The 27,798-nt window shown below is 38.7% G+C and overlaps 1 protein-coding gene across 1 annotated transcript in view; it reads left to right on the top strand.

Annotated features, from left to right (window-relative positions):
• cacna1ea (calcium channel, voltage-dependent, R type, alpha 1E subunit a) overlaps positions 1-27,798 on the top strand; it is a 239,795-nt gene that overhangs the window by 42,167 nt on the left and 169,830 nt on the right. The window contains exons 2-3 of the mRNA XM_061977792.2: positions 4,865-4,970; positions 5,083-5,222. Coding sequence (XP_061833776.2) covers positions 4,865-4,970; positions 5,083-5,222 — 246 coding nt within the window. The remainder of the gene's footprint in view (positions 1-4,864; positions 4,971-5,082; positions 5,223-27,798) is intronic.

The following is a 27,798-nucleotide window of genomic DNA, read 5'->3' as shown; positions in this document are numbered from 1 at the left end:
TGTGCGGCAGCAGTTTTTATGGATCTAACTAAAGCATTTGACACAATTAATCACAATATTTTAATCAAAAAACTAGAACGATATGGCATCAGAGGGTTAGTCTTAAACTGGATAAGAAGTTATCTAATGAACAGGAAACAATACGTGAAGGTAGGCGAACACACCTCTACAACGCTAAATATATCCTGTGGTGTACCTCAGGGATCAATACTAGGACCTAAATTATTCAATCTATATATAAATGACATTTGTAAAGTTACAAAAGATTTAAAGTTAGTATTATTTGCGGATGATACAACAGCGTTTTGTTCAGGAGAGAACACACAGAAGATACTACAAATAATAACAGAAGAAATTAACAAATTAAAAAGATGGTTTGACAAAAACAGACTATCGTTGAATCTCAGTAAAACTAAAATAATGCTATTTGGTAACAGTAGAAGAGAAAGTCAAACACAAATACAAATAGACGGAATAGAAATTGAAAGAGTAAATGAAACCAAATTTCTAGGTATAATGATTGATGATAAATTGAACTGGAAATCTCACGTAAAAAATATACAACATAAAGTAGCAAGAAACACGTCAATAATGAATAAAGCAAAACATGTTCTAGACAAAAAATCACTTCATATTCTCTACTGCTCACTAGTGTTACCATATCTGAGTTATTGTGCAGAAATATGGGGAAATAATTACAAAAGTACACTTCATTCATTAACGGTGTTACAAAAAAGATCAGTTAGAATAATACATAATGTTGGATATAGAGAACACACAAATCCTTTATTTATTGAATCAAAGATTCTGAAATTCTACGACATAGTGAATTTGCAAACAGCTAAAATTATACACAAAGCAAACTATAACCTGCTACCCAAGAATATACAACAATTCGTCTCAAAAAAAGAGGAGAAATATAATCTTAGGGAGAAATGTCATTTAAAACATTTGTATGCACGTACAACACTTAAGACCTTCAGTATATCAGTATGTGGAATTAAATTATGGAATGGATTAAGCAAAGCAATTAAACAATGTACTAATATGATCCACTTCAAGAAACTCTTCAAACTTAAAGTGTTTACAAAGTACAAAGAAGAAGAACCATGATAAACATTCTGAATTTATTTAACTCATCCATTCTTTCATTCTTTCACTCACAAAATAATCTTACTTATTTCAACATATGAAATGTAACTTACTTCACCAATTATTATTTATTTACTTATTTTATTGTGATTACTTATGGAGTATATTGTGAATAAATTGAGAACAGGAAGTGAACAAAAGTTTTAGCAACTGTTATGTAAAAGAAAAGGGGTAGGATTAAATAAGCTCTGCTTCTTCCTACTCCTTTTCGAACATGTTGAAAAGAGAAACTGGAGATTGTGATGTATCATGTTGTATACTTGCATGTTCGAAATAAACTCAAACTCAACTCAACTCAACATTTTGCGATTATTAATCTATATACAATTCTTTCTAAACGTGTTAAACTAAATGTACTTACTGGCAACCCTACATGAAAGGAGCAGAACGAAGATGGTGAATGATTGTGCAGGCATGCCACATCACCTCTCTCGCGCAACAAAATGGCTTCCGACAGGATGTTCCGGACAGTTTCTGAAAAACAGGATATGCCAAAATAAAAGCCCCGACTTTAAAAATACATTTAACCAACTATGTCTTTAATCCAGAGCTGGGCAAATATTTTGACGAGGGGGGCCACATTGAGAAAAAAATGTGTCTGGGGGGCCAATGTGTATGTGTGTATAAATAATATATACACATTGAGCTGTAAAAATCTGCTGTAATGTATGTATGTTTGAGTCCCTATTTTTCAGGAACACTAATTCCAAAAGTCACAATGTCCAATAGAGTTCTAAAAACGTTATGACATACCAATTTTACAGTTTTTTACTGAATGGAACACCCAAAAATGTACATTAAACTAAAGAAAGTGAGATTTACAATATTAACTATGAACAATAAAACACTGAATATTAACAACATATGTACGTCTCTCTTCTTTTACTTCTCAGACCAGCTCATCTTTTACAACAAAAATGTAACAAACCGCAAAATATGAATACAGAGGGTAATAAACACCTACAATATGATATATTATTACTTTTCTGCAGAAATTTGTTGTAAAAAATCTGCTTTCGCATCTGTTCCTGACACATGTGTTTTGGGCTGGCTGCTCTGAAAACAAACCCCGCCCACTCTGCTTTGTTCCTTGTCTGACCTGCTGTAACGTAGATTACCGTAATACCTCCTATAACACCTAAAAGCGCAGATTTCAACCTTTGAAATACTTTCTATAGTTGAAGACTTACGGTCATTTAAAAACAGCACTGCACATCATAACGGCAGCTACAGTTTTGATGTTAAAGGTCTAAAAGAAATATGTAGAACGTCCGGTGGGCCGGATTGAAAATCTTAATTGGCTGCATGTGGCCCGCGGGCCGTATTTTGTCCAGACTTGCTCTAATCTTAAACCATACTTGCCAACCCTCCCGAATTTTCCGGGAGACTCCCGAATTTCAGTGCCTCTTCCGAAAATCTCCCGGGACAACCATTCTCCCGATTTCCAGCCGGACAACAATATTGGTGGCGTGCCTTAAAGGCACTGCCTTTAGCGTCGTCTCTCACCTGAAAAGGAGACTATTATATATGTCTCCGTTATCCATAGGTTTATCTATAACCCATAAAGTAGGCAGGCACGGAGCTATTTCTCCGGCACGTTAATACTGTAGCGGCTGGCTACGGGGTGTTAGCCAATGACTTTGGCTGGGGGGCGGGACTTCCGGGAGAGGTAGGGAAGTGACGTTGATAATAGGAAGTGGGTGTTCGAGTTTAGCCGGGAAAAGGGATAGACACACATTGGAGCTGTTTTGTGGTTGAATTACATCTTGTGTAATAAAGACAAGACAAACAAAGAAGTCTTATGAGCCTACATTCCTGGGATTATGCCAGTACTCAAATGGCAGAACAAAAGCTACTGAAATAGTGAAAGGTAAGTGTTATTTTCTTATTTAAGTAAGCAGCAAGTACAGTACAGTTAGTAGAACAACTGTGTTTTCATTACTGTACTATATATATATATATATAAGAAATACTTTAATTTCAGTGAATTCTAGCTATGAATATACTCCTTCCCCTAAACCCCGCCCCCAGCCCCCAATCTCCCAAATTTGGAAGTCTCAAGGTTGGCAATTATGTCTTAAACTTATTTGTGTGTTTTATTATCAGCAGTTTTGACCATAAAATTTACTCATACATTTTACAAAAAATGTAGTTAACATATGGCCCAACAAAGATACCATTTGGAGTAGCTTTAGATCAAGGTGTGGATCAAATAATTAATTTTACACTTTCCACTTGAAATGTCCGATAATATCGGACTGACGATATTATCGGCCGATAAATGCTTTAAAATGTAATATCGAAAATTATCGGTATCGGTTCCAAAATTATCGGTATCTGTTTCAAAAAGTAAAATGTGTGACTTTTTAAAACGCAGCTGTGTGCACGGACGTAGGGAGAAGTACAGAGCGCCAATAAACCTTAAAGGCACTGCCTTTGCGTGCCGGCCCAATCACATAATACCTACGGCTTTTCCCAAACACAAGTGAATGCAACCCATGCTTGGTCAACAGCCATACTGGTCACACTGAGGGTGGCCGTATAAACAACTTTAACACTGTTACAAATATGCGCCACACTGTGAACCCACACCAAACAAGAATGACAAACACATTTCGGGAGAACATCCGCACCGTAACACAACATAAACACAACAGAACAAATACCCAGAACCCCTTGCAGCACTAACTCTTCCGGGACGCTACAATACACACACCCCGCTACCCCCTACACCCCCCACCTCAACACCGCACCCCCCAACCTCGCCCACCTCAACCTCCTCATGATCTCCCAGGGAGAGCATGTCCCAAATTCCAAGCTGCTGTTTTGAGGCATGTTAAAAATAATAATGAACTTTGTGACTTCAATAATAAATATGGCAGTGCCATGTTGGCATTTTTTTCCATAACTTGAGTTGATTTATTTTGGAAAACCTTGTTACATTGTTTAATGCATCCAGCAGGGCATCGCAACAAAATTAGGCATAATAATGGGTTAATTCCACGACTGTATATTACGGTATCGGTTGATATCGAAATCGGTAATTAAGAGTTGGACAATATCGGAATATCGGATATCGGCAAAAAAGCCATTATCGGACATCTCTACTTTCTATAGTTGAAGACTTACGGTCATTTAAAAACAGCACTGCACATCATAACGGCGCCTACAGTTTTGATGATAAAGGTCTAAAAAATGATGGAGAACGTCCGGTGGGCCGGATTGAAAATCTTAATGGGCCGCATGTGGCCCGCGGGCCTTTTTTTGCCCAGGCCTGCTCTAATCTTAAACTGACTTATTTGTGTGTTTAATTATCAGCAGTTTTGACTATAAAATGTACTCATATAAATTTAGTTAACATATGGCCCAACAAAGATACCATTTGGAGTACCTTTATATCAAGGTGTGGATCAAATAATTAATTTTATACTTTCCACCTTTGCAATTCACTTGCATAGGGACCAAGAAAATTTGTTTGGCAGTTGGCAACAATATCGTAATGCTCATTACTACCACCTACAGGATTGGGGTGAAACAGCTTTATCCGTCGCATTATTTGACTATCAATTAACTGGTTTAGAATTGTTGGGCCTGGTCAGGGGTTATACAGCTCTGAAATAATTTTTTTTCTGTGACCTGAAACATCTTAAGTGCTTTCTTTTTAGATTTAACTGAATATCTGTAAGAAAGTTCCTTAATTTGATCCTCTCACTCCATTTGAGTACATGATCCTCGCCACCATCATTGCCAACTGTATCGTCCTGGCTCTGGAGCAGCATCTACCAGGAGAGGACAAGACGCCCATGTCAAAGAGACTGGTGGGTCATGACTTGTAAATTCAAGATGTTTTCAATACTGAGCTTTAAAAAATCCTCACTTCAATTTTACATGATGATTGTTGAGACTTTTTTGTTTGTTTTGTGCCAACAGGAGAAAACCGAGCCCTACTTCATTGGGATGTTCTGTTTGGAGGCGGGAATAAAGATCATCGCCCTCGGTTTTGTATTTCACAAAGGATCTTACCTCAGAAATGGGTGGAACGTCATGGATTTCATTGTGGTCCTCAGTGGGTGAGTCAAAAAATGAAAAGTTTGTTGGAAAATAGTACATAAAAGTCAACAATTCTATTGTTAGTTAACATTTTTTCTGTATACAACATTTGGTTTAAAACTTCAACATTGTGTGTATGTACACATTTGGAAGCGCATGATGAAAATAGTTGCATTAATTATTGTAAAAAAAACAAAAAAAACACGGAACCTCACGGTACGTGAACTTACAAGTAATTTGAGGGTAGAAGCGGTCTCTTGGCTTTTTGTCAGTGGTTTGCCGTCAGGGCCAGCAAGGCCTTCTCTGCTGGACAAAAATAACCAGAAAATCAGGATCATAATTAAAGATACAATTATTTTTTTATTTACTTTCCCTAAATATCAAAAAGTATTCATATTCTTCTTATGTCATATTATGCTCCTTCCAGTGCTGTTGTTTTTAAGTTAGGGTTTTATCCAATCAGAATTCAGCTAGCTTATGTTGCCATGCTATATGAAATCTGCCCGGGGCCTTCAGAATCAACAATGCGGGCGTCTGTGCACTGTAAGTGAACAGACACATACAGTTGATAGATAATTGCGATAGCCAATCAGATCACAAGTTGTTGTCAGTAAGGCCTTCGAGCTGGCCTCACGTTGAATGTAACATTTACGCGTCGAAAAAGCATCAGAGTTTGCGGGAAGCATAGCAGTTGTTGTCTGTTGTGTTCTTCTTCTACTTCTTAAGGGTTCATGAACTTTTGAACTGCATGTTGACAATATATCGCCCCCTACTTTGAGGCAGAGGTACTTGCTGCCTCATGGCCTGCCTTTTCCTCGTGGCAACAAGAACGCGCCCCCTCGCACGCACACGCTCAATACACTTTGTGTGTAGCCGTGGAGGCACCACCTGTGTCTGCCTCACATCTCGTCTGCCGCGTTATTTTCATCTGGAAACACGGAATTTCCGCGATTTTGACCATGAAAATTATCAAAATATACAGGAACCACACCAAAATCACATAGAAAGCATAGACCAAAAGAGAAATTCAAAAACGTATTTTATTTTATTACTTAGTTTTTGAACATCTCATAGTTAAGCCTTTTAATCCCCTGGTGGCAAGGTGAGGCACTGCCTCACTTGCCTCCCTTGACAGCACGTCACTGAGTAGATAAGATTTAAGGACGGCATCAAGATTGCATGTGTTTTAATGCACGCAAACCTTTAGTTCAGGGATGTCAAACTCATTTTAGCTCAGGGGCCGCAAAGAGAAACATCTATTCCCACGCGGGCCAGACTGATAAAATCATGGCATAATAATTTAAAAATAAAGAGAAATTTGAAATTGTTTATTTTGTCTTACTTTGGCCAAAAATAGAACAAGCACATTCTGAATTATACATATTATATATATGAGTATATGTAGAATATATTTATATATTATATATATAATATATTATGTATATTATATTATTTATTATTATTCTTGTCTATTGTGAGCGAACTGTGGTGCTGAATTTCCCCCAGGGATCAATAAAGTACTTTCTATTCTATTCTATTCTATTACAAAAATTCCTCTTGGCAAAACACTTCAAGTTAGTTGAAAATTATGAGGGAAAAAATGGTGCAGTTTCAAAACACCATGAAGAACACAACGAACATTGACTTGTCTCAGTGTATTTACAAAGCCATTAAGCACTTACTGTTTAGCATTCTCATGTTGCCAGTCTACCACCAAAACCATGTTTGGAAAAGCAACCAAGTGTTTCCTCAAACTGCCGCATAGGTGATATCCGCAACTGCCACAACACATTTGTTTATAATCATTTAACTATTACAATTATAATATAATCAAAACAATTGTCAAAATGACACCATAATAGCCAAATTAAAGGTAACATAACTACAAACTTAACCACTTTGAACATTCTAGATTCAAGCATAAAATAAAATAGAACAAACAACAAATTTAGAAACACACATTTTTACAATGGAGTTCAAGGTGCACAACGTGCAGTCAACCAATTGCGAACGCTGCATTGGAACTCTAACTACTTCAAAGATGATGTTCATGTTGTCTTAAGTCTTTGCATCTTACCGTTTCGTTATTTTATCCTTTGAGTGGCTAATTTACAATTAAAGGCGGTCTTCTGTGTCGCTACAGCATTAGTCTGCCGACAGGGACAACAGGAGCTACCCAGGGGGCGCTTAAAGGCCTACTGAAACCCACTACTACCGACTACGCAGTCTGATAGTTTATATATCAATGATGAAATCTTAACATTGCAACACATGCCAATACGGCCGGGTCAGCTTACTAAAGTGCAATTTTAAATTTTGTGCCGAAATATCCTGCTGAAAACGTTTCGGTATGATGACACCTGCGCGTGACGTCACAGATTGTAGAGGACATTTTGGGACAGCATGGTGGCCAGCTATTAAGTCGTCTGTTTTCATCGTAAAATTCCACAGTATTCTGGACATCTGTGTTCGTGAATCTTTTGCAATTTGTTCAATGAACAATGGAGACAGCAAAGAAGAAAGCTGTAGGTGGGAAGCGGTGTATTGCGGCCGGCTGCAGCAACACAAACACAGCCGGTGTTTCATTGTTTACATTCCCGAAAGATGACAGTCAAGCTTTACCATTGGCCTGTGGAGAACTGGGACAACAGAGACTCTTACCAGGAGGACTTTGAGTTGGATACGCAGACGCGGTACCGTGAGTACGCATGCAGCTGCAGCTTCCAAACATTTGATCGCTTGCCCGTACGTGCGTGCCGCTATGTGCATGTCACGTACGTAACTTGGGGGACTTTGGGGAAATATATGTGCTGTATGAACTTTGGAGAGGTGAACAGTCCTTTGGGCTGTGGGATTGAGTGTGTTGTGCAGGTGTTTGAGTTGTATTGGCGGGTTATATGGACGGGAGGGGGGAGGTGTTTGTTATGCGGTATTCATTTGTTGCATATTAAATATAAGCCTGGTTGTGTTGTGGCTAATAGAGTATATATACCGGTACTCTTGTGTTTATTTACTGTTTTAGTCATTCCCAGCTGAATATCAGGTCCCACCCGCCTCTTACAGCAACTTCCCTATCTGAATCGCTCCCACTGCCCTCTAGTCCTTCACTCTCACTTTCCTCATCCACAAATCTTTCATCCTTGCTCAAATTAATGGGGAAATTGTCGCTTTCTCGGTCCGAATCGCTCTCGCTGCTGGTGGCCATGATTGTAAACAATGTGCAGATGTGAGGAGCTCCACAACATGTGACGTCACGCTACTCGTCTGATACTTCCGATACAGGCAAGGCTTTTTTATCAGCGACCAAAAGTTGCGAACTTTATCGTAGATGTTCTCTACTAAATGCTTTCAGCAAAAATATGGCAATATCGCGAAATGATCAAGTATGACACATAGAATGGACCTGCTATCCCAGTTTAAATAAGAAAATCACATTTCAGTAGGCCTTTAAAGTCAGCTGACATGTCATCTTTAAAACAGTGTAATGTGTGACGTGGGTTACATTAGAATTGCTATTGCGACATCCAGTAGACACATGTAGAACAACTGTTTTTTTCTTTAAAAAATTACAGCTCATTCTTATACGAGACAAACTCATCTTGCAGGCCGCGGGCCGGATTAAACCTGTTCGCGGGCGTACGTTTGACAACCCCGCTTGAGTAGACAAGGCCTGATGTGTTTATTAATCAGATAGACTGTGTAGAGGATTGGGTCCTTGCTCATTTCTGTCCTTCCATTCCAGGAGTGTATGGCACTCGATGTGTGCAGTCTCATTACAGACTGAATGGAGCTTATGAGATATGATAATGATATTAGGTGCGCTGCCAGTGGAGTCAGTCAGAGAGTAATTAGGTGCCAAGTCTCTCACACCAGCACTGCCACTTTTAAAATAGTCTGTTCTTATGATACTTTACTAAGTTTTTTTTTTAGGAAGAAGTACTTCACTTTAATCATTAGAAACACTAGTTATTTGGGCGCTATTCGATAAGCCTTTTTTTTTTACATATGTTATGAAATTAATCTTCCCCAACTTCTTTATTTAAAAATTTGAATTGGAAAACAAATTAAGTTGATTGGAGGTAGGCTGAGTTAGACTTCAGCACCCCCTGCTTGAAGCTTTTCAGATGGAATTATTTCCCATTCTTGCTTGATGTACAGCTTAAGTTGTTCAACAGTCCGGGTTCTCTGTTGTCGTATTTTACGCTTCATAATGTGCCACACATTTTCAGTGGGAGACAGGTCTGGACTACTGGCAGGCCAGTCTCGTACCCACACTCACAACTCACTTACTATGAAGCCACGCTGTTGTAACACGTGGCTTGGTATTGTCTTGCTAAAATAAGCAGGGGCGTCCATGACAAAGACGTTGCTTGGATGGCAACATATGTTGCTCCAAAACCTGTATGTACCTTTCAGCATTGGGCACTAATACACCCCCATACCATCACAGATGCTGGCTTTTGAACTTTACACCTATAACAATCTGGATGTTTTTTTTCCTCTTTGTTCTGGAGGACACAACGTCCACACTTTTCAAACAATTTGAAATGTGGACTCATCAGACCACAGAACACTTTTTCACTTTGCATCAGTCCATCTTAGATGAACTCGGGCCCAGCAAAGCCGGCGGCGTTTCTGGGTGTTGTTGATAAATGGCTTTCGCTTTGCATAGTAGAGTTTTAACTTGCATTTACAGATGTAGCGACGAACTGTAGTTACTGACAGTGGTTTTCTGAAGTGTTCCTGAGCCCATGTGGTGATATTCTTTACACACGATGCAATACCGCCTGAGGGATCCAAGGTCACGGGCATTCAATGTTACGTGCATTGATTTCTCCAGATTTTCTGAACCTTTTGATGATGTTACAGTCCTTAGCTGGTGAAATCCCTAAATTCCTTGCTATAGCTCGTTGAGAAATGTTGTTCCTAAACTGCTCACGCATTTGTTCACAAAGTGGTGACCCTGGCCCCATCCTTGCTTGTGAATGACTGAGTATTTCATGGAAGCTGCTTTTATACCCAATCATGGCACCCACCTGTTCCCAATCAGCCCGTTCACCTGTGGGATGTTTCAAATAAGTGTTTGATGAGCATTTCTCAACTTTCTCAGTCTTTTTTGCCACTTGTGCCAGCTTTTTTTTAAACATGTTGCAGGCATCAAATTTCAAATGAGCTAGTATTTGCAAAAAATAACAACATTTACCAGTTTGAATGTTAAGTATCTTGTATTTGCAGTGTATTCAATTGAATACAGGTTTAAAAGGATTTGCAAATCATTGTGTTCTGTTTTTATTTACCATTTATACAACGTGCCAACTTCACTGGTTTCGGGGTTTTTGTGTATAACGCAGTATTTTTTAAACCTTAATAATGGTTAGTCGACAGTGCTTGATGAGGTGGAAACAAACTTAGTTCTCTTGTCATTTATCAACAAGTATATTGTACAACACAGCAGTAACAGAACCAGTTTTGCAAAAGTTGTATAAAAATGAAATTTAATATGGAGAGTTCATTGTTACAAAAAGTTTAACTTGGATTAGTTTCACATATCAGTGCAACCAACAATTTAAAGCTTATGCATAGGTAGACAAGACTGCTGGAAGTGGACCACTATGATACTTAAAATGCAGCTACATACTGCCATCTTATGGAGTTGTTAACAAAAACTGCAACAGGAAGTTGTCTACAGCCACAACTGATAATGTCAATGTTTTTTGACCCAGTGTGGTTACTTCCTTTTTTAGACCACACATTCAACAACTATACTCCAAGGTCAGTTAGTGTTGCCACTGTACCTTTAAATTTAATGTTGGAGGTAACAATGAGCCATGAAGGCAGACTCCCTGCCTGATTAAACAGTGTTTTTATTTTTTTCCCATTTTCATGACAGACTACAAAAAGCAGTGGAAACTTTTGACTCATCTTACAATATTTGTGTTCATGAACGTAATGGCTTTTTGTGTCAACACTGAAAGCCCTGGTCACCTCTTTTAAGCTACCTCAGTGCTTCATTTTTCACAGGAGAGTGACGGTGAGGCATGGGATGTAAAAAAATGCAGAGAAATAGACAAATAGAGGCAAACAAAGAGGACAAAACAACGAGGTTAAGTCAGAGGTAACGAGGAAAATGCGCCTATGTGTGATGTACATGCTAATTGGCACCTATGTGGCCACGTTCAGTTGCAAACCCTCCATTAGAATGGCAACTGCTGGCAGAAGGAGACGCCCAGCACTGGTTCTAGCCACCCCTATGTGCCCACTGTGCCCCTTATGAACAAGGCAGTAAGTAGTGGAAATTGCTCCAAAGCAAAGATATGCATTATATTCCTATTTATGTCGATTTATTTTTAAATGTATGTTGAAAGATTGAGCCCATTTTATTTCCTGATGGTGCACTTACACTGTAAGTGGCTGAGTTATAATGTCTGACATATCTTGTGTGTGTGTGTGTTTTGTTGTGTACAGTATGTGTGCCAAATGGAGCACTACTACCGGACTTTTATCCAAAAACACCTTCTGTCAGCTTGGCACTTGTACACCTGTATCACTGAATAGCACACACACACACACACACATTCTTGTATTTGTTATCTTCTTGAGACCGCCGAAAAAATGCCTACCTCTTTAGGACCACCCATTCTAGATATATAAAGGTTTGTATTTACAACATTGATAATATATATGTGCTATGCAAATATAAAAAAGCTTGTTGTGAAAAATGAGTTGGTATTTCACAAGAAAAACTTTGAATATTGGCAGTATTATAATAAAAGTCGTAAATTTACTCACCACAAGTCAAAATTTTACAAGAAAAACTGGACATTTGTGCAGTATTATGATGGAAGTTGAAATGTTACTCAATAACAGTCGCAATTTTAGAAGAAAAGCTTAAAATGTGGGCAATTTTATGAAAAGAGTCGAAAAAAGTCACAATTTTATAAGAAAACCTTAAATTGTTGGCAATATTATAATAATAATCGGAGTTTTTACTCTGCAAAGTTATGACAAAAGTCATAATTTTACTCAAAAAATGTCACTATGTTACAAGAACGACAAAAATTATTATTTAATCAATATTGTGATACAAGTCAGAATTTTATATGACAAATGTCATCATTTTGCAATACAAATTAATAATTCTACATAAAAAGTAATCACTTTACAAGAAAATATTGCAATATTACAGAAACAGAAAGGATATGAGAAATCGTTCCCAATTGTTTAAGGAAAAAGTTGACACATTGCGAGAAAAAGACTGCTTTTAGTTCATTTTTTTGTTGTTGAATTTTTTGTTTGTAATTTGTTTTTAATCTTCATTATTTACTTTAAGTTATTACAGTATGTCCCTATATTTTTGTATTTATTCAAATCTTGGCCAAAGGGGGCGCATTTCAATTTCTTACACACACTTGTTATTACATATGTTGGCCAGAAGGGAAGCACTTCAAATGTTTACACATACTTGTTATTTCATATGTTGACCAGAGGGGGAGCACTTTTAAAACCCACACACAGTCCATTTGAAAAATCCCTCCTTTTTGGGTCCACCCTAATTTTGATAGATTTCACCACCAGGGGTGTAAATGAGATCTCTATTTTTTGTTTTTTTGTAATGTGCTTAAGGCTGATGAAAAACGAGTCACGGACCACAGATGGCCCCTGTGCCGCACTTTGGGCAACACAGCTGTAGAAGCTAACTGTTAATGGCCACTATAGTCTGAGTACCGTAGTGTATTTGTTCATCCTTTGGTCACATATGGGACGCGGGTTGTCTTACGTCAGCACCGGAAGTCGTAAAATCAGCTGTTCACCTGGCAGGTTTTTTCGGGGATGCATAGGGAAGTCCTTCTTTAGCTGCCATCTTGTTTTATCATATATTGCTGTCTTTGCACCTGTCAATGTTTACTTTTGTATGCACATTAAATCAACAAAAAATCCTGACTTTGGAGCAATGTTCACATACTCTAGTATTTGGCTCTCTATCAGATACAATGGTGTTCCGTATTGGGACCATGATTTCGGTCTTAACTTCTTCACCGGTCCTCATATGGAAGGTACTTTTCCTTGTTGATGTCTCAAGAAGGGTAGAAATACAAGAACATTACCATTACCATGAATTGATTAAACAAGTTGAAAAACTTATTCGGGTGTTACCATTTAGTGGTCAATTGTACGGAATATGTACTGTACTGTACAATCTACTAATAAAAGTTTCAATCAATCAAACAATCAAAACACACACACACACACACACACACACAAACACACACACACACACACACACACACACATTCTTGTATGTGTAAACTTCTTGAGACCTCCGAAAAATGCCTACCTCTTTAGGACCACCCATTCTAGTTATATAAAGATTTGTATTTACAACATTAATAATATATACATACTATGCAAATATAAAAAAGCTTGTTGTGAAACAAAACCTTAGAATTTTGGCAGTATTATAATAAAAGTCGTAAATTTACTCAACACAAGTCAACATTTTACAAGAAAAACTGAACATTTGTGCAATATTATGATGAATGTTGAAATTTTACTCAATAACAGTCGCAATTTTACAAAAAAAACTTGACATTTTGGCAATTTTATGAAAAGAGTCGTAATTTTACTCGATAAGTCACATTTTTTTTTAAAAACTTAAAAATGTTGGCAATATTATAATAATAATCAGAATTTTTACTCTGCAAAATTATGACAAAAGTCATAATTTTAATTAAAACATTTTACTATTTTACAAGAACGACAACATTGTTCAAAAATTGGCAATGTTGTGATAAAAGTCAGAATTTTTTTCAACACGTCACCATTTTGCTTTAAAAATTTATAATTTTACATTAAAAAAGTAATGATTTTACAAGAAAATATTGCAATATTACAGAAACAGAAAGAATATGAGAAATTGTTCCCAATTTTTTAAGGAAAAAGTCGACACATTGCGAGAAAAAGACTGCTTTTAGTTAATTTATTTTGTTGTTGAATGTTTTGTTCGTAATTGGTTTTTAATCTTCATTATTCACTTCAAGTTATTACAGTATATACATCCATCCATTTTCTACCGCTTGTCCCCATACATATTCTTTTAATTTTTTTTAATTACTTTTGGCCAAAGAGGGCGCATTTCAATTTCTTACACACCCACGTATTTCATATGTTGACCAGAGGGGGAGCACTTACAATTTTTACGCACATTTGTTATTTCATATGTTGACCAGAGGAGGAGCCCTTTTCAAACCGACAAACAGTCAATTTAAAAAAATCCCTTCTTTTTGGCACCACCCTAATTTTGAGAGATTTTACCACCAGGGGTGCAAATGAGACATTCTCTATTAGATACAATGGTTTTCCATATTGGGACCATGATTTCGGTCCTAACTTGTTCACCGGTCCTCATATGGAAGGTACTTTTCCTTGTTGATGTCTCAAGAAGGGTAGAAATACAAGAACACACACACACACACACACACACACACACACACACACACACACACACACACACACACACACACACACATACGCACACATGCAGAAAGAGAGCGAGAGCTGTCTTCTCCAATCATATTTCTCTTCTGTTGTCTGATCAATTGATGACATAGCCAGCCTGCAGCAGGGATGCATATGTCCCCATGAGCTGTTGCCGTGGTGACAGAGGACCCCGCCCCAGGTCAGGCTGTCACTGGCATCCCTTGTCAATATCAGCACTGTGTTAGTCCACAGTTATCCTGCCTTGCCTTGAGAGTGCATTCAACCTCCCGACATGATTCTGTGGTTAAGCCCAATGAACGAGTGAAGAAAAAAGCTGTGATCCAGAATTAAGTCACTGAATGATGGTGGTGGTGTTGAGGAAATTGATACTCTAACAAGCTGCTCTCATTGTCCATGTGCCTCCCTCCCCTCTTCCTGTCATTATAAAGAAGTTAAGTGGACCGTGAAACAAAGACCGTGGAGAACATTCATGTCTAGTCAGTCTCGTCTGGTTCAGATCAGAAGATGAATTGCTACGTAAGATAAAAAACATCCCAATTTTAGACGGGATACAAGTACATTCACGTTAATATGTCATTTGAACACTACTTACAAGCTTTATCAATTAAAGGGGAACTGCACCTTTTTGGGAATTTTGCCTACCATTCACAATCATTAAGAAAGACAAGAAGACACTTTTTTTTTGCATTCTAACGTGTAAAAATCGTCTCGTTCTTGGTGGCTAGTAATACAGCTAATATGAGCAATCCATTGAACATAGATTATGTTCAATAACCGGCATTGTTGTTGTAAGGAAGGAACTCTTTTTCTAGCGAAATAACACATCGGCGTGTTAAAGTATTAGCCGCAAAAGCGAACTACGGTAGGAGATAAGCTGAAATAAGCAGGGGCGCCCATGATAACGTTGCTTGAATGGCAACATATGTTGCTCCAAACCTGCATGTACCTTTCGGCATTAATGGTGCCTTCACAGATGTGTAAGTTACCCATGCCTTGGGCACTAATACACCCCCATACCATCACAGATGCTGGCTTTTGAACGTTGCGCCTATAACAATCCGGATGTTTCTTTTCCTCTTTGTTCCGGAGGACACGACGTCCACAGTTTCCAAAAACAATTTGAAATGTGGACTCGTCAGACCACAGAACACTTTTCCACTTTGCATCAGTCCATCTTAGATGAGCTAGGGCCCAGCGAAGCGTTTCTGGGTGTTGTTGATAAATGTCTTTCGCTTTGCATAGTAGAGTTTTAACTTACACTTACAGATCAACTGTAGTTAGGAGCAATCCATTCTACCTCTAAATCACGGACTGTTATAAGCACAAAGTTCAAAAGCCATCATCTGTGATGGTATGGGCGTGTATTACTGCCCAAGGCATGGGTAACTTACACATCTGTGAAGGCACCATTAATGCTGAAAGGTTGGAACAACATATGTTGCCATCCAAGCAACGTATTTTTCATGGATGCTTATTTCAGTAAGACAATGCCAAGTCACATTCTGCACGTGTTACAACAGCGTGGCTTCGTAGTAAAAGAGTGCGGGTACTAGACTGGCCTGCCTGTAGTCCAGACTTGTCTCCCATTGAAAATGTGTGGCGCATTATGAAGCGTAAACTACCACAACGGAGACCCTGGACTGTTGAACAACTTAAGCTGTACATCAAGCAAGAATGGGAAAGAATTCCACCTGAAAAGCTTCAAAAATGTGTCTCTTCAGTTCCCAAATGTTTACAGAGTGTTGTTAAAAGGAAAGGCCATGTAACACAGTGGTAAAAATGCTCCTGTGCCAACTTGTTTGCAATGTGTTGCTACCATTAAATTCTAAGTTTATGATTATTTGCAGTTCGAACATTAAATATCTTATCTTTGCAGTCTATTAAATTGAATATAAGTTGAAAAGGATTTGCAAATCATTGTATTCTGTTTTTATCTACGATTTACACAACGTGCCAACTTCACTGGTTTTGGGTTTTGTAGTTCCACCAACTGACGGTTGCGCGTGCGTACAAATGTCTTAAGTGAAATTGTTCCCTAAGGTTATATTTCTGCTCTTTTGTTGAGGAAAATATTTACATAGCAGGTTATAGTTTGCTCTGTGCATAATTTTAGCTGTTTGCAAATGTGCCAGATCTTTGAGTTTCAAGATTTTTGATTCACTAAATAAAGGGTTTGTATGTTCTCAATAGCCAACATTATGTAGTATTCTACCTGACCTTTTTTTGTAACACGGTTAGTGTACTTTTGTAGTTATTTTTCCATATTTCAACACAATAACTCAAATATTGTAACACTAGCAAGGAGTAGAGAATAATGTGGATTTTTAAATGTTTGCTTCGAAAAACAGACACGTTTTTTGATTATCGTCAACATGATATTAAAGATTTTTAATAAACATGTTTAGTGCATACATACTCCCTCCTTTCTTAAGGCTATTTACTCGTGGAAAATGTATTACCGGTATTAAAATGAATAATCTCAACTAATCCATAGCAACCAATCTGATTAAACATGTTAATCATTTGACAGCACTTCTTTAAACAAATGCTTGTATGTTTAATGGTTATAAGTTTAATTGGTGTGATAAGGTATTCTAGAGTAAATAGAATTAAGTCGTAAAGAGTATTCCCACAGGAGAGATAGTGGTGACTGAAAATGACTAATTTACAGTAGGGAACAGAGGGGGTTGATATTGTGTTATAGGGACCTATCCTGTATGCGGAGGAAGGTGCACTATCATAAGGTGCAACTCGAAAGTGGAAAGGAGACTGAAAGGTGGTGTTAGGGAAGAATAGTGCTCAGCTGTATTGAGTGGAACAACAAATGAGGGAATAGAATGGCTTTAGATCAGTGGTTCTTAACCTTGTTGGAGGTACCGAATCCCACCAGTTTCATATGCGCATTTACCGAACCCTTTTTTAGTGAAAAATAAAATGTTGTTTTTTATTTCAAATTCAAGTTTTGTGGACACTAGGGGAACATATTTTAAGTAACAAAAACTTAATTTAGAGTTATTTGGTTAGGGTTAGGGTTAGAGGGTTAGGGCCAGGGTTAGAGGGTTAGGGTTATAATAAGGCCATGCCGTTTAAAGCTTTAATAAGTACTTAATAATGACTAGTTAAGAGCCAATATGTTACTAATTTGCATGTTAATAAGCAACTAATTAATGGTGAATATGTTCCCTATATTAAAGTGTTACCATGTTTTATTACTGGTGCACAAAATGAACGGTGCATGAACATCACCATGTTCAAAGAACAAAACCAACACAGTGCATAAACTCACAACAAATTACACATCTGCAAATCAGTCTGACTTCTGCTGTTGCCGTATCCGTAATACGCCGATAAGGAGAAGTTTGTATTTACACGATGAGTCGGGTGTGTCTTGACCTCCGTCGAACCCCTGAGCCCGACTCACCAAACCCCTAGGGTTCGATCGAACCCAGGTTAAGAACCACTGCTTTAGATGGTGGAGAAGACTTGATTGGGGAAAAGGACAGTGGAAGCCAATTACCGTATTTTTCGGACTATAAGTCGCTCCGGAGTATATGTCGCAGCGGCCGAAAATGCACAATAAAGAAGGAAAAAAACATATGTACATCGCACTGGAGTATAAGTCGCATTTTTGGGGGAATTTTATTTGATAAAATCCAACACCAAGAATAGACATTTGAAAGGCAATGTAAAATAAATAAAGAATAGTGAACAACAGGCTGAATAAGTGTACGTTATATGACTCATAAATAACCAACTGAGAACGTGCCTGGCATGTTAACGCAACACATGGCAAGAGTCATTCAAATAACTATAACATATAGAACATGCTATACGTTTACCAAACAATCTGTCACTCCCGATCGCTAAATCCGATGAAATCTTCCTCCCTGGTGTCGCCTCTGGTATGCGCCGTTTCCTTTCTTTCTGCTGCTCGGTTGCCGTTCTCTGCTGCATATTTCACTACGTCCAGTTTGTAATCTGCAGTATATGATTTCCTTTTCGGTGCCATTTTAGTTCAGCCCTTCTCAGTTTTTATAAGTTACCGCCAATGTTGATGTGATCCATTTTAATAGCTACGGCAGTAGCATATAGCATATAGCAGTTAGCATTCCATGACCCACAATGCACTTCTGCCATGACCCGCCCCCGCCGCATTCTTATTGGTTGACGTGTGTGACGATTGCTGACGTGTGTGTGACGATTGCTGCCATTTGCTTCGTCTCTTATGCGAATGAGATAAAGAATATTATTTGATATTTTACGGTAATGTGTTAATAATTTCACACATAAGTCGCTCCGGAGTATATGTCGCACCCACGGCCAAACTATGAAAAAAAACTGCGATTTATAATCCGAAAAATATGGTAAGTTTTTGGTGTATCCTCTTGGGCAGAGGAAATACAATAAGGGGATTTGGTGGTGGAATGAGTACCGTATTTTCCGGACCATAGGGCGCACAGGATTATAAGGCGCACTGCCGACGAATGGTCTATTTTCGATCTGTTTTCATATATAAGGCGCACCGGATTATAGGGCGCATTAAAGGAGTAATATTATTATAATTTTTTTTTCTAAATATAAAACTATTTTTTGTGGTCTACATAACATGTCATGGTGGTTCTTTGGTCAAAATGTTGCATAGATTATGTTTTACAGATCATCTTCAAGCCGCTTTCTGACAGTCGCTTCCGGTTGCGCCGTTTTGTGGGCGGTCTTATTTACGTGGCTCACCTTCGACGGCGTCTTCTCCCCGTCATCTTTGTTGTAGCGGTGTAGCGTGCAAGGACGGGAGTGGAAGAAGTGTCAAAAGATGGAGCTAACTGTTTTAATGACATTCAGACTTTACTTAAATCAATAACGGAGCAGCATCTCCTCATCCGGAATCAACAACTAGGCCGGAAATGTGTCCTGTGAAAAACTGTCCAACCAGAACTCTCTAAAGTTCCTTGGGTGAATAATGTAAACTCACTACACCGGTATGTTTTAGCGCTTTCATGGCGAGTTTACTGACAGATATAAGTAAGAACTTTACACTACTTTATATTAGAAATGGCAACAGCGGAGGTTGAATGTCCTATAACAAGAAGATAGAGAAAAAGAAGAACCTTATCGACTACGGCGTCGGCACAGACTACAAAGGCGCGCAATTTTTCAGGATTTATGCAGATCCCAAATACAGATCAGCAGGTACCAGAAGGTAAGAAAAGTTGCTTTTGCATAATATTGCGAAAACAAAACGCTAAGTACAAACACACCATGATAATACGTTGAAGCACAGTGCAATCCATCAAGCGGTGCGTCTTCATAGCTTATCAAGGTCGTACTAAAACATTTTGATAGATTTTTGAGCGCCGTGTGTAATGTTCTATATTTTCAATGGAACATATAAAATGTTGGTGTTGTTTACTTGAGTCACATTGCCATCATATTGCAGTCTACACTTATCTCTTATGTTCGACTGCCATCTACTGGTCACACTTATCATTACACCATGTACAAAATAAAATTGTTTCGAGGTTGGTAAGCAAAACCAGAATTATTCCATACATTAGGCGCACATAATGTCGAGTTTTGAGAAAACATTTTTTTTTGAAGTGCGCATTATAGTCCGGAAATTACGGTAAATATATAGTTAAGTACTCAAATGCAAAGGCTGGCAAAGAAAAAATAAGATAGGGAAAAGTAGAAAGTAGACAGCGTACAGAAACAGGGAGCAAAGGCAAAAGGAAAATTCTTATGTGGAGTTGTAATGCGAACTGAAGACAATGGAGGGAGAGAAGGACTGTCTGTCTCGACAAAGATGGATAGAATGTGCAGCAGTTTAGGGTAATTAAGGATGGAGAATACACTAACAAGTGAACAAAGTGTGATGAGAAGTTGGAAGGAGTAATTTGAGAAGTTGATGGATGAGGACAATAAAAGAGAGAGGCAGATGTATAGTGGAAAAATGGTAAATCAGGAAGTGCTGTGTAATACAAAACCCAAAACCAGTGAAGTTGGCACGTTGTGTAAATCGTAAATAATACAGAATACGATGATTTGCAAATCCTTTTCAACTCATATTCAATTGAATAGACTGCAAAGACAAGATATTTAATGTTCGAACTGAGAAACAATTTTTTTTTTTCAAATAATCATCTTAGAATTTAATGGCAGCAACACATTGCAAAAAAGTTGGCACATGCGCTTTCCTTTTAACAACACTCAGTAAACATTTGGGATCTGAGGAGACCAATTTTTGAAGCTTTTCAGGTGGAATTCTTTCCCATTCTTGCTTGATATACAGCTTAAGTTGTTCAACAGTCCGGGGTCTCCGTTGTGGTATTTTAGGCTTCATAATGTGCCACACATTAGCAATGGGAGACAGGACTACAGGCAGGCCAGTCTAGTACCAGCACTCTTTTACTACAAAGCCACACTGTTGTAACACGTGGTTTGGCATTGTCTTCCTGAAATAAGCAGGGGCGCCCATGATAACATTGCATGCATGGCAACATATGTTGCTCCAAAACCTGTATGTACCTTTCAGCATTAACGATGCCTTCATATATGTTTAAGTTAGCCATGCCTTGGGCACTAATACACCCCCATACCATCACAGATGCTGGCTTTTGAACTTTGCGCCTAGAACAATCCGGATTGTTATTTTCGTCTTTGGTCCGGAGGACACGACATCCGCAGTTTTCAAAAACAATTTGAAATGTGGACTCGTCAGACCACAGAACACTTTTCCACTTTGCATCTAGGGATGATGCTCGAAACCGGTTTTCCCGGTTGTTCGATAAGAAAAGAACTGAGTCCTCGGACTCGAATCCCTTTTTGAGAACCGGTACCCGTTATAGAGACCACTATAGTAAAGAAAAAGAGTTGGTTCTTTATTCGAATCCCTGGGAACGACTCCCGTCCTGACAAGAAATGCCCCGTGGACATCACAAGAAATGACGTCATGTAGCTCAGTCATTTGTCACGGTGGGGTGCAGCGTGCTGCGGTTCGTTCTCCCGGGATGCAAAACTGACGGCTCCGGACGAAAGTGTGCAGGTAGGAGATGATTTATTTCTCATAAATCATACACATTACAACAGACAGGAACGAAACAAAAGGAAAGCGTGCCGTTCGCACGAGAAGCTAAAGCAAAAACTTACTTAGCACAGGAATACTAGAAGCTAAGGTAACTTAAGCACAGGAATCATGCGCTCGAAAACCAGAATGCCAACGTAACTGTTGCAAATGCAAACAATGAAGCCACGACGAGTGACCGGAAAAGGCAGGCTTAAATAGAGTCTCTGATGAGCAAATGGTGCGCGTACAAGGCAGGTGAAAATCATAAGTAACCATGGTGACTAAAACAAACCCCCGAAGTGCACAAAACAACTAAGGAAGTCCAAAACTAACAGAGCTTAACTAAACAAAACATGATCCGACCACATCATAATACATCACAGTTTCATATCATTTCACTTTACAGGAGTAGGAAGAAGTAAAGCTTATTTAATCCTACCCCTTTCCCACTTCATACAAATATATACATAATTTACTGACCTTTTTATAATAAAATATCTGTAAATTAGTATATACAACAGTTTTGTAATATGTAATTAATTAATTCAGTCAATATTAATATACTGAGATGAAGAATATCTTATTTTTAATAAGGTTGAAAATATTTCTCATAATTCTTCTTCTTTGTACTTTGTAAGCACTATTCATTTGAACAACCTCTTAAACTGGATCATATCAGTACAATGTTTAACTTCTTTACTTAATCCATTCCATCATTTAATTCCACATCATTTTAGCTGTTTGCAATTTTACCAAATCATCGAACTTTAATATTTTTGACTCAATAAATAAAGTGATTGTATGTTCTCTATATCCAACATTATGTATCAGTCTAATTAATCTTTTTTGTAACACGGTTAACGAATGTAGCGCACATTTGTAGTTATTTCCCCACATTTCTGCACAATAATTCAGATATGGTAATACTATAGTAGCGAGCAGTAGAGAATGTGAAGTGATTTGTTAAACCAAATATTGTGTGTTTTTTTTCCATATACAACAACCTATCTGGACTCGATAAGAGAATCGATAAGGAATCGGTTCGATAAGAGGATTCGATAATAGGCTCGAACTCGATAATTTCTTATCAAACATCATCCTTATTTGCATCAGTCCATCTTAGATGAGCTCAGGCCCAGTGAAGCCAGCGGCGGTTCTGGGTGTTGTTGATAAATGGCTTTGGCTTTGCATAGTAGAGTTTTAACTTGCACTTACAGATGTAGCGACCAACTGTAGTTACTGACAGAGGTTTTCTGAAGTGTTCTTGAACCTATGTGGTGATATCCTTTACACACTGATGTCAGTTTTTGATGCAGTACCGCCTAAGAGATCGAAACTCACGGGCATGCAATGCTATGTGCAGTGATTTCTCCAGATTCTCTGAACCTTTTGATGATATTACGGACCGTAGATGGTGAAATCCCTAAATTCCTTGCAATAGCTCGTTGAGAAATGTTGTTCTTAAACTGTCAGACAATTTGCTCACGCATTTGTTCACAAATTGGTGACCCTCGCCCCATCCTTGTCTGTGAATGACTGAGCATTTAATGGAAGCTGCTTTTTTTCCCAATCATGATGCCCACCTGTTCCCAATCAGCCTGTTCACCTGTGGGATGTTCCAAATAAGTGTTTGATGAACATTCCTTGTCTTTTTCAGTCTTTTTTTTGCCACTTTTCCAGCTTTTTTGAAACATGTTGCAGGCATCAAATTCCAAATGAGCTGATAGTTGATAAAATAACAAAGTTTTCCAGTTCGAACGTTACGCATCTTGTCTTTGCAGTCTATTCAATTGAACATAGGTTAAAAAGGATTTGCAAATCATTGTGTTCTGTTTTTATTTACGATTCACACAACATGCCAACTTCACTGGTTTTAGGTTTTATAGTTAAGTACTCAAAAGCAAAGGCTGGCAAAGAAAAAATAAGATAGGGAGATGTAGAAAGTAGACAGCGTACAAAAACAGAGGTAGCAAAGGCAAAGGGACAATTCTTATGTGGAGTTATAATGCGGACTGAAGACAATGGAGGGAGAGAAGGACTGTCTGCCTTGACAAAGAGACCGAGTTGAATAGAATGTGCAGCAGTTTGGGGTAATTAAGGATCGAGAATACACTAACAAGTGAACAAAGTGTGATGAGAAGTTGGAAGGAGTAATTTGAGAAGTTGATGGATAAGAACAATAAAAGAGAGAGGCAGGTGGAAAAATGGTAAATCAGGAAGTGCTGTGTAATAAAAAGGAGGACGTGAACTAGATGAAAAGTCAGAAGGGGTTGGTCCAGATGACACTTGTGAAGGTATTGTCTTGAAGAAAGGGTAGACTGTTTTACTAGATAGTATAACACGAACTTGGAGAGCAAGAATAGGTTTGAGAAATGGGGAAGAAGTGATCCGTTACTCATTTTCAATGATACAACTGCAATAGGATCACGTTGATTCGCCTACCATGAAGATATGGGAAATAGTTATTAAAGCCCATACTCTTAGTGGGCGATCTATGACTGCGTGTGATATTGCAAGTACAAAAGTGTTGCAGACCATCATCGGCGGTCATTCGAAGCGAGTATGACGATCCTCCTGGTAGGGGGGTATCCCTTTATGGAGAATGCCTGTGCGTGACTTTGTTTAACGTCGGGAGACTGATGCACAGACAGTCACCACACGATCCTTGACAGATCCGGGGCTGCAGCTTTCTTCCGCCATCCCAGCCGTTGTGACGCTCCATAGGGTTAGCAATCATCCTCTGCCTGTTCCACCGTTGAGGTCTTGGGTTGTTTTTTCCCCATAACTGGGCCCACATGGATGTGGGGGTGCCTTCTTCCGCCATCGCAGCTGTTGTGGTAGTTCTTACATCTACCGTCTTCCGCCTGCTCCGCCGTTGAGGTCTTCACCGTATCCCTGGCAAGGGGGCAGTCAGGTACTAGGCCATTGCCTAAAGGGGTTAACCTCCTAGTTCCCCAAGACCCCATTGAGGAGCCTCCACTGCCGGATGCATTTAAACGTCATGCCCAGGACATGTTGCAGACCATCATGGTCCAAACCATGGTGTTTTGCTACTTTGAGGAACATGCATCAGACAACTATCGTCTGCGCCACCTTTTCAGAACAATATAGAATCACTAATCCTGTGCGATCAAGACAACCAAACCTACTTTTTCAATAAAGATATGGGCATTTACTTCGATTATGAGCTGCAACGATCCAGGCGCAAGAAAATGCAATGTTGCAAGACATTTGTTCATTTAGCAGATGTATTGATTCATTTGGTTTCTTTTGTCTCCAAATGAGCCCTTAACTTATCAATATGAATAGACAATATACCCCTACTATTTCTATTTCTGACAATTCAAATATGTTGACAAGCGTACGAATGATATTATTTCTCCATCATCTGTTATTGCATAAATGTCCTCCTTTTTGCCACAATGTCCTTGTTGTAGCTGTTTGTGCGTAACTGTGTTTTAACTGCTATTAAAGATGCAAGGCTTGATAAAAAAACGTTGCGGGCACTAAATTATTACATTTGTGTCTCCTCCTCCAAGTAGTTTGCATGTTTTGAAATTCTGTATATAATCTGCATATAATGAAAGCAAACTAATTTAAGGTATTTTTCTCATTTAACAGACACAATCCACAAATTTAGTGGATCAATTTTGCATGAGTGTCAGGTTCAAACACTGATGACATTTATTAAACAGACGAGAAGCAAGGAATCATGCAGAGACATAGTTACATTTTGCTCAATTGAGGAGAGACGTGTTTTGGGCTGTACTCTAGTTACAGATCCAAAAGTCCAGCCCACGTGCTTCCTCTATTTATTTGGGAGGTCCCTGGTTACATCACTGAAGCTGTCGCTGAGGGAAGGGGGTCATCTCGACAGCTCCAGTTAGACACAATATATGATTGTACAAAAATGCAAATGTGCTGACAGTCGTGATATCGCCTTGTCTCTGCTCTGTCTGCGTCACGGCGGTGTTCGGCTTTGGCAGTCAGCAGGCCGTTCCTGGACACAGACACTGATACGGGACTGGCTTGCAATCTTTTGGATTGCCAGCTTTGCACAGACAAAGAAAAATACCACTTCAGCACAATTGATAATACCTATAGCAACGGCCCTTAAGCATAAGAGTTGTGTGATAATATATACATAATTATTCTAACAATGAGCTATCAAGTTTGCACATGTTTTAAAAGTATCGTATTTTCCGGACTATAAGGCGCACTTAAAATATTTTTTTTTTGTCAAAACTCGACAGTGCGCCTTATACCCGGGTGCGCCTAATGTACGGAATAATTCGGGTTTTGCTTACCGACCTTGAAGTAATTTTATATGGTACATGGTGTAATGATAAGTGTGACCAGTAGATGGCAGTCAAACATAAAAGATACGTGTAGACTGCAATATGATGGCAATATGACTCAAGTTAATTTCACCACACCCAGTGTGTGTGACTATCAGTGGTACTTTAACTTTAACTTTAACTTCAAACAACATCAACATTTTATATATTCCATTGAAAATATAGAACATTACACACGGCGCTCAAAAATATATCAAAATGTTTTAGTATGACTTTGGTAAGCTATGAAGCCACACCGCTTGATGGATTCTCGGCGCATTTAACATACAAGTATTATTCTGGTGTGTGTATAAGGTAAGACATATTATCTGGCGTTTTGTTTCGCAATATTATGCTAAAGAAACTTTACTTACCTTCTGGTACCTGCTGATCTGTATTTTGTACTTGCATAAACCCTGAAAAATTGCGTGTCCGCCTTTGTAGTCCGTGCGACGCCATAATCGATAAGCTTCTTTTTTTTCTCTATCATCTTGTTATTAAAGTTAAAGTTAAAATACCAATGATTGTCACACACACACTAGGTGTGGCGAAATTATTCTTTGCATTATGGGACATTCATCCTCCGCTGTTGCCATTTCTAATATAAAGTAGTGTAAAGTTCTGACTTATATCTGTCAGTAAACTCGCCATGAAAGCGCTAAAACATACCGGTGTAGTGAGTTTACATAATTTACCCCAAGGAACTTTAGTTATTGGAGAGTTCCGGTCGGACATTTTCACAGGACACATTTCCGGTTGTTTCCAGATGAAGAGATGCTGCTCCGGTATTGGTTGAAGTAAAGTCTGAATGTCATTAAAACAGTTATCGCCATCTTTTGACACTTCTTTCACTCCCGTCCTTGCACGCTACACCGCTACAACAAAGATGACGGGGAGAAGACGCTGCCGAAGGTGAGCCACGTAAATAGGACCGCCCACAAAACGGCGCATCCGGAAGCGACTGTTAGAAAGCGGCTTGAAGATGGTCTGTAAAACATCATCTATGCAACATTTTGACCAAAGAACCACCATTACATGTTATGTAGACCACAAGGATGTGTTTTACATTTAGAAAAAAAAAAGATAGGACTCCTTTATTGTGCCCTATAATGCGGTGCGCCTTTTGTATTAAAAAAGATCGAAAATAGACCGCTTTATAATCCGGTGCGCCCTATGGTCCGGAAAATACGGTAGTTTAGATCAGGCTCAAAGAGTACTACAGATGATGGAGAAGTATTGAAAAGTTTAAAAGGAGTTGCACTTTGTCCTTTTAGTTATGGAGAAAGCTTGTGATAGATTTCTAGCAGAGGAACTGTGGTATTGTATGAAAAGTTAGGTGGAGCGGAGAAATATGTGACGGTGGCGAAGGACATGTCACAGTAAGGCAGTGTTAAGGTGTGCAGTAGAAGTGACAGATTGACTCAAGGTGGGAGTTGGATTGCTTCAGGGATCAACCCAGAATTATTTCTTGTTTATAAAGGGAATGGGCAGGTTGACAGATGAGGTCCGACAGAGTCTCTGTGGGTGATGATGTTTGCAGATAATATTGTGATCTGCGGTGAGAAGGAGTAGGTGGAGGAGAGCACACGAGAAAATTGCATCAGCAGGGGTGAAATGTGTTGAAGTCATTTTCACTGCAACTGTATTTTTACAGGAGGTATTCCTACACACTCTTTCGACCATGTGTAGTTTTTTTCAGGC

This window comes from Nerophis lumbriciformis, linkage group LG18, assembly GCF_033978685.3.
Source record: "Nerophis lumbriciformis linkage group LG18, RoL_Nlum_v2.1, whole genome shotgun sequence".
NCBI lineage: Eukaryota > Metazoa > Chordata > Actinopteri > Syngnathiformes > Syngnathidae > Nerophis > Nerophis lumbriciformis.
The sequence above is the reverse complement of the archived record's forward strand: the minus strand, read 5'-3'. Positions and strand labels throughout refer to the sequence as shown.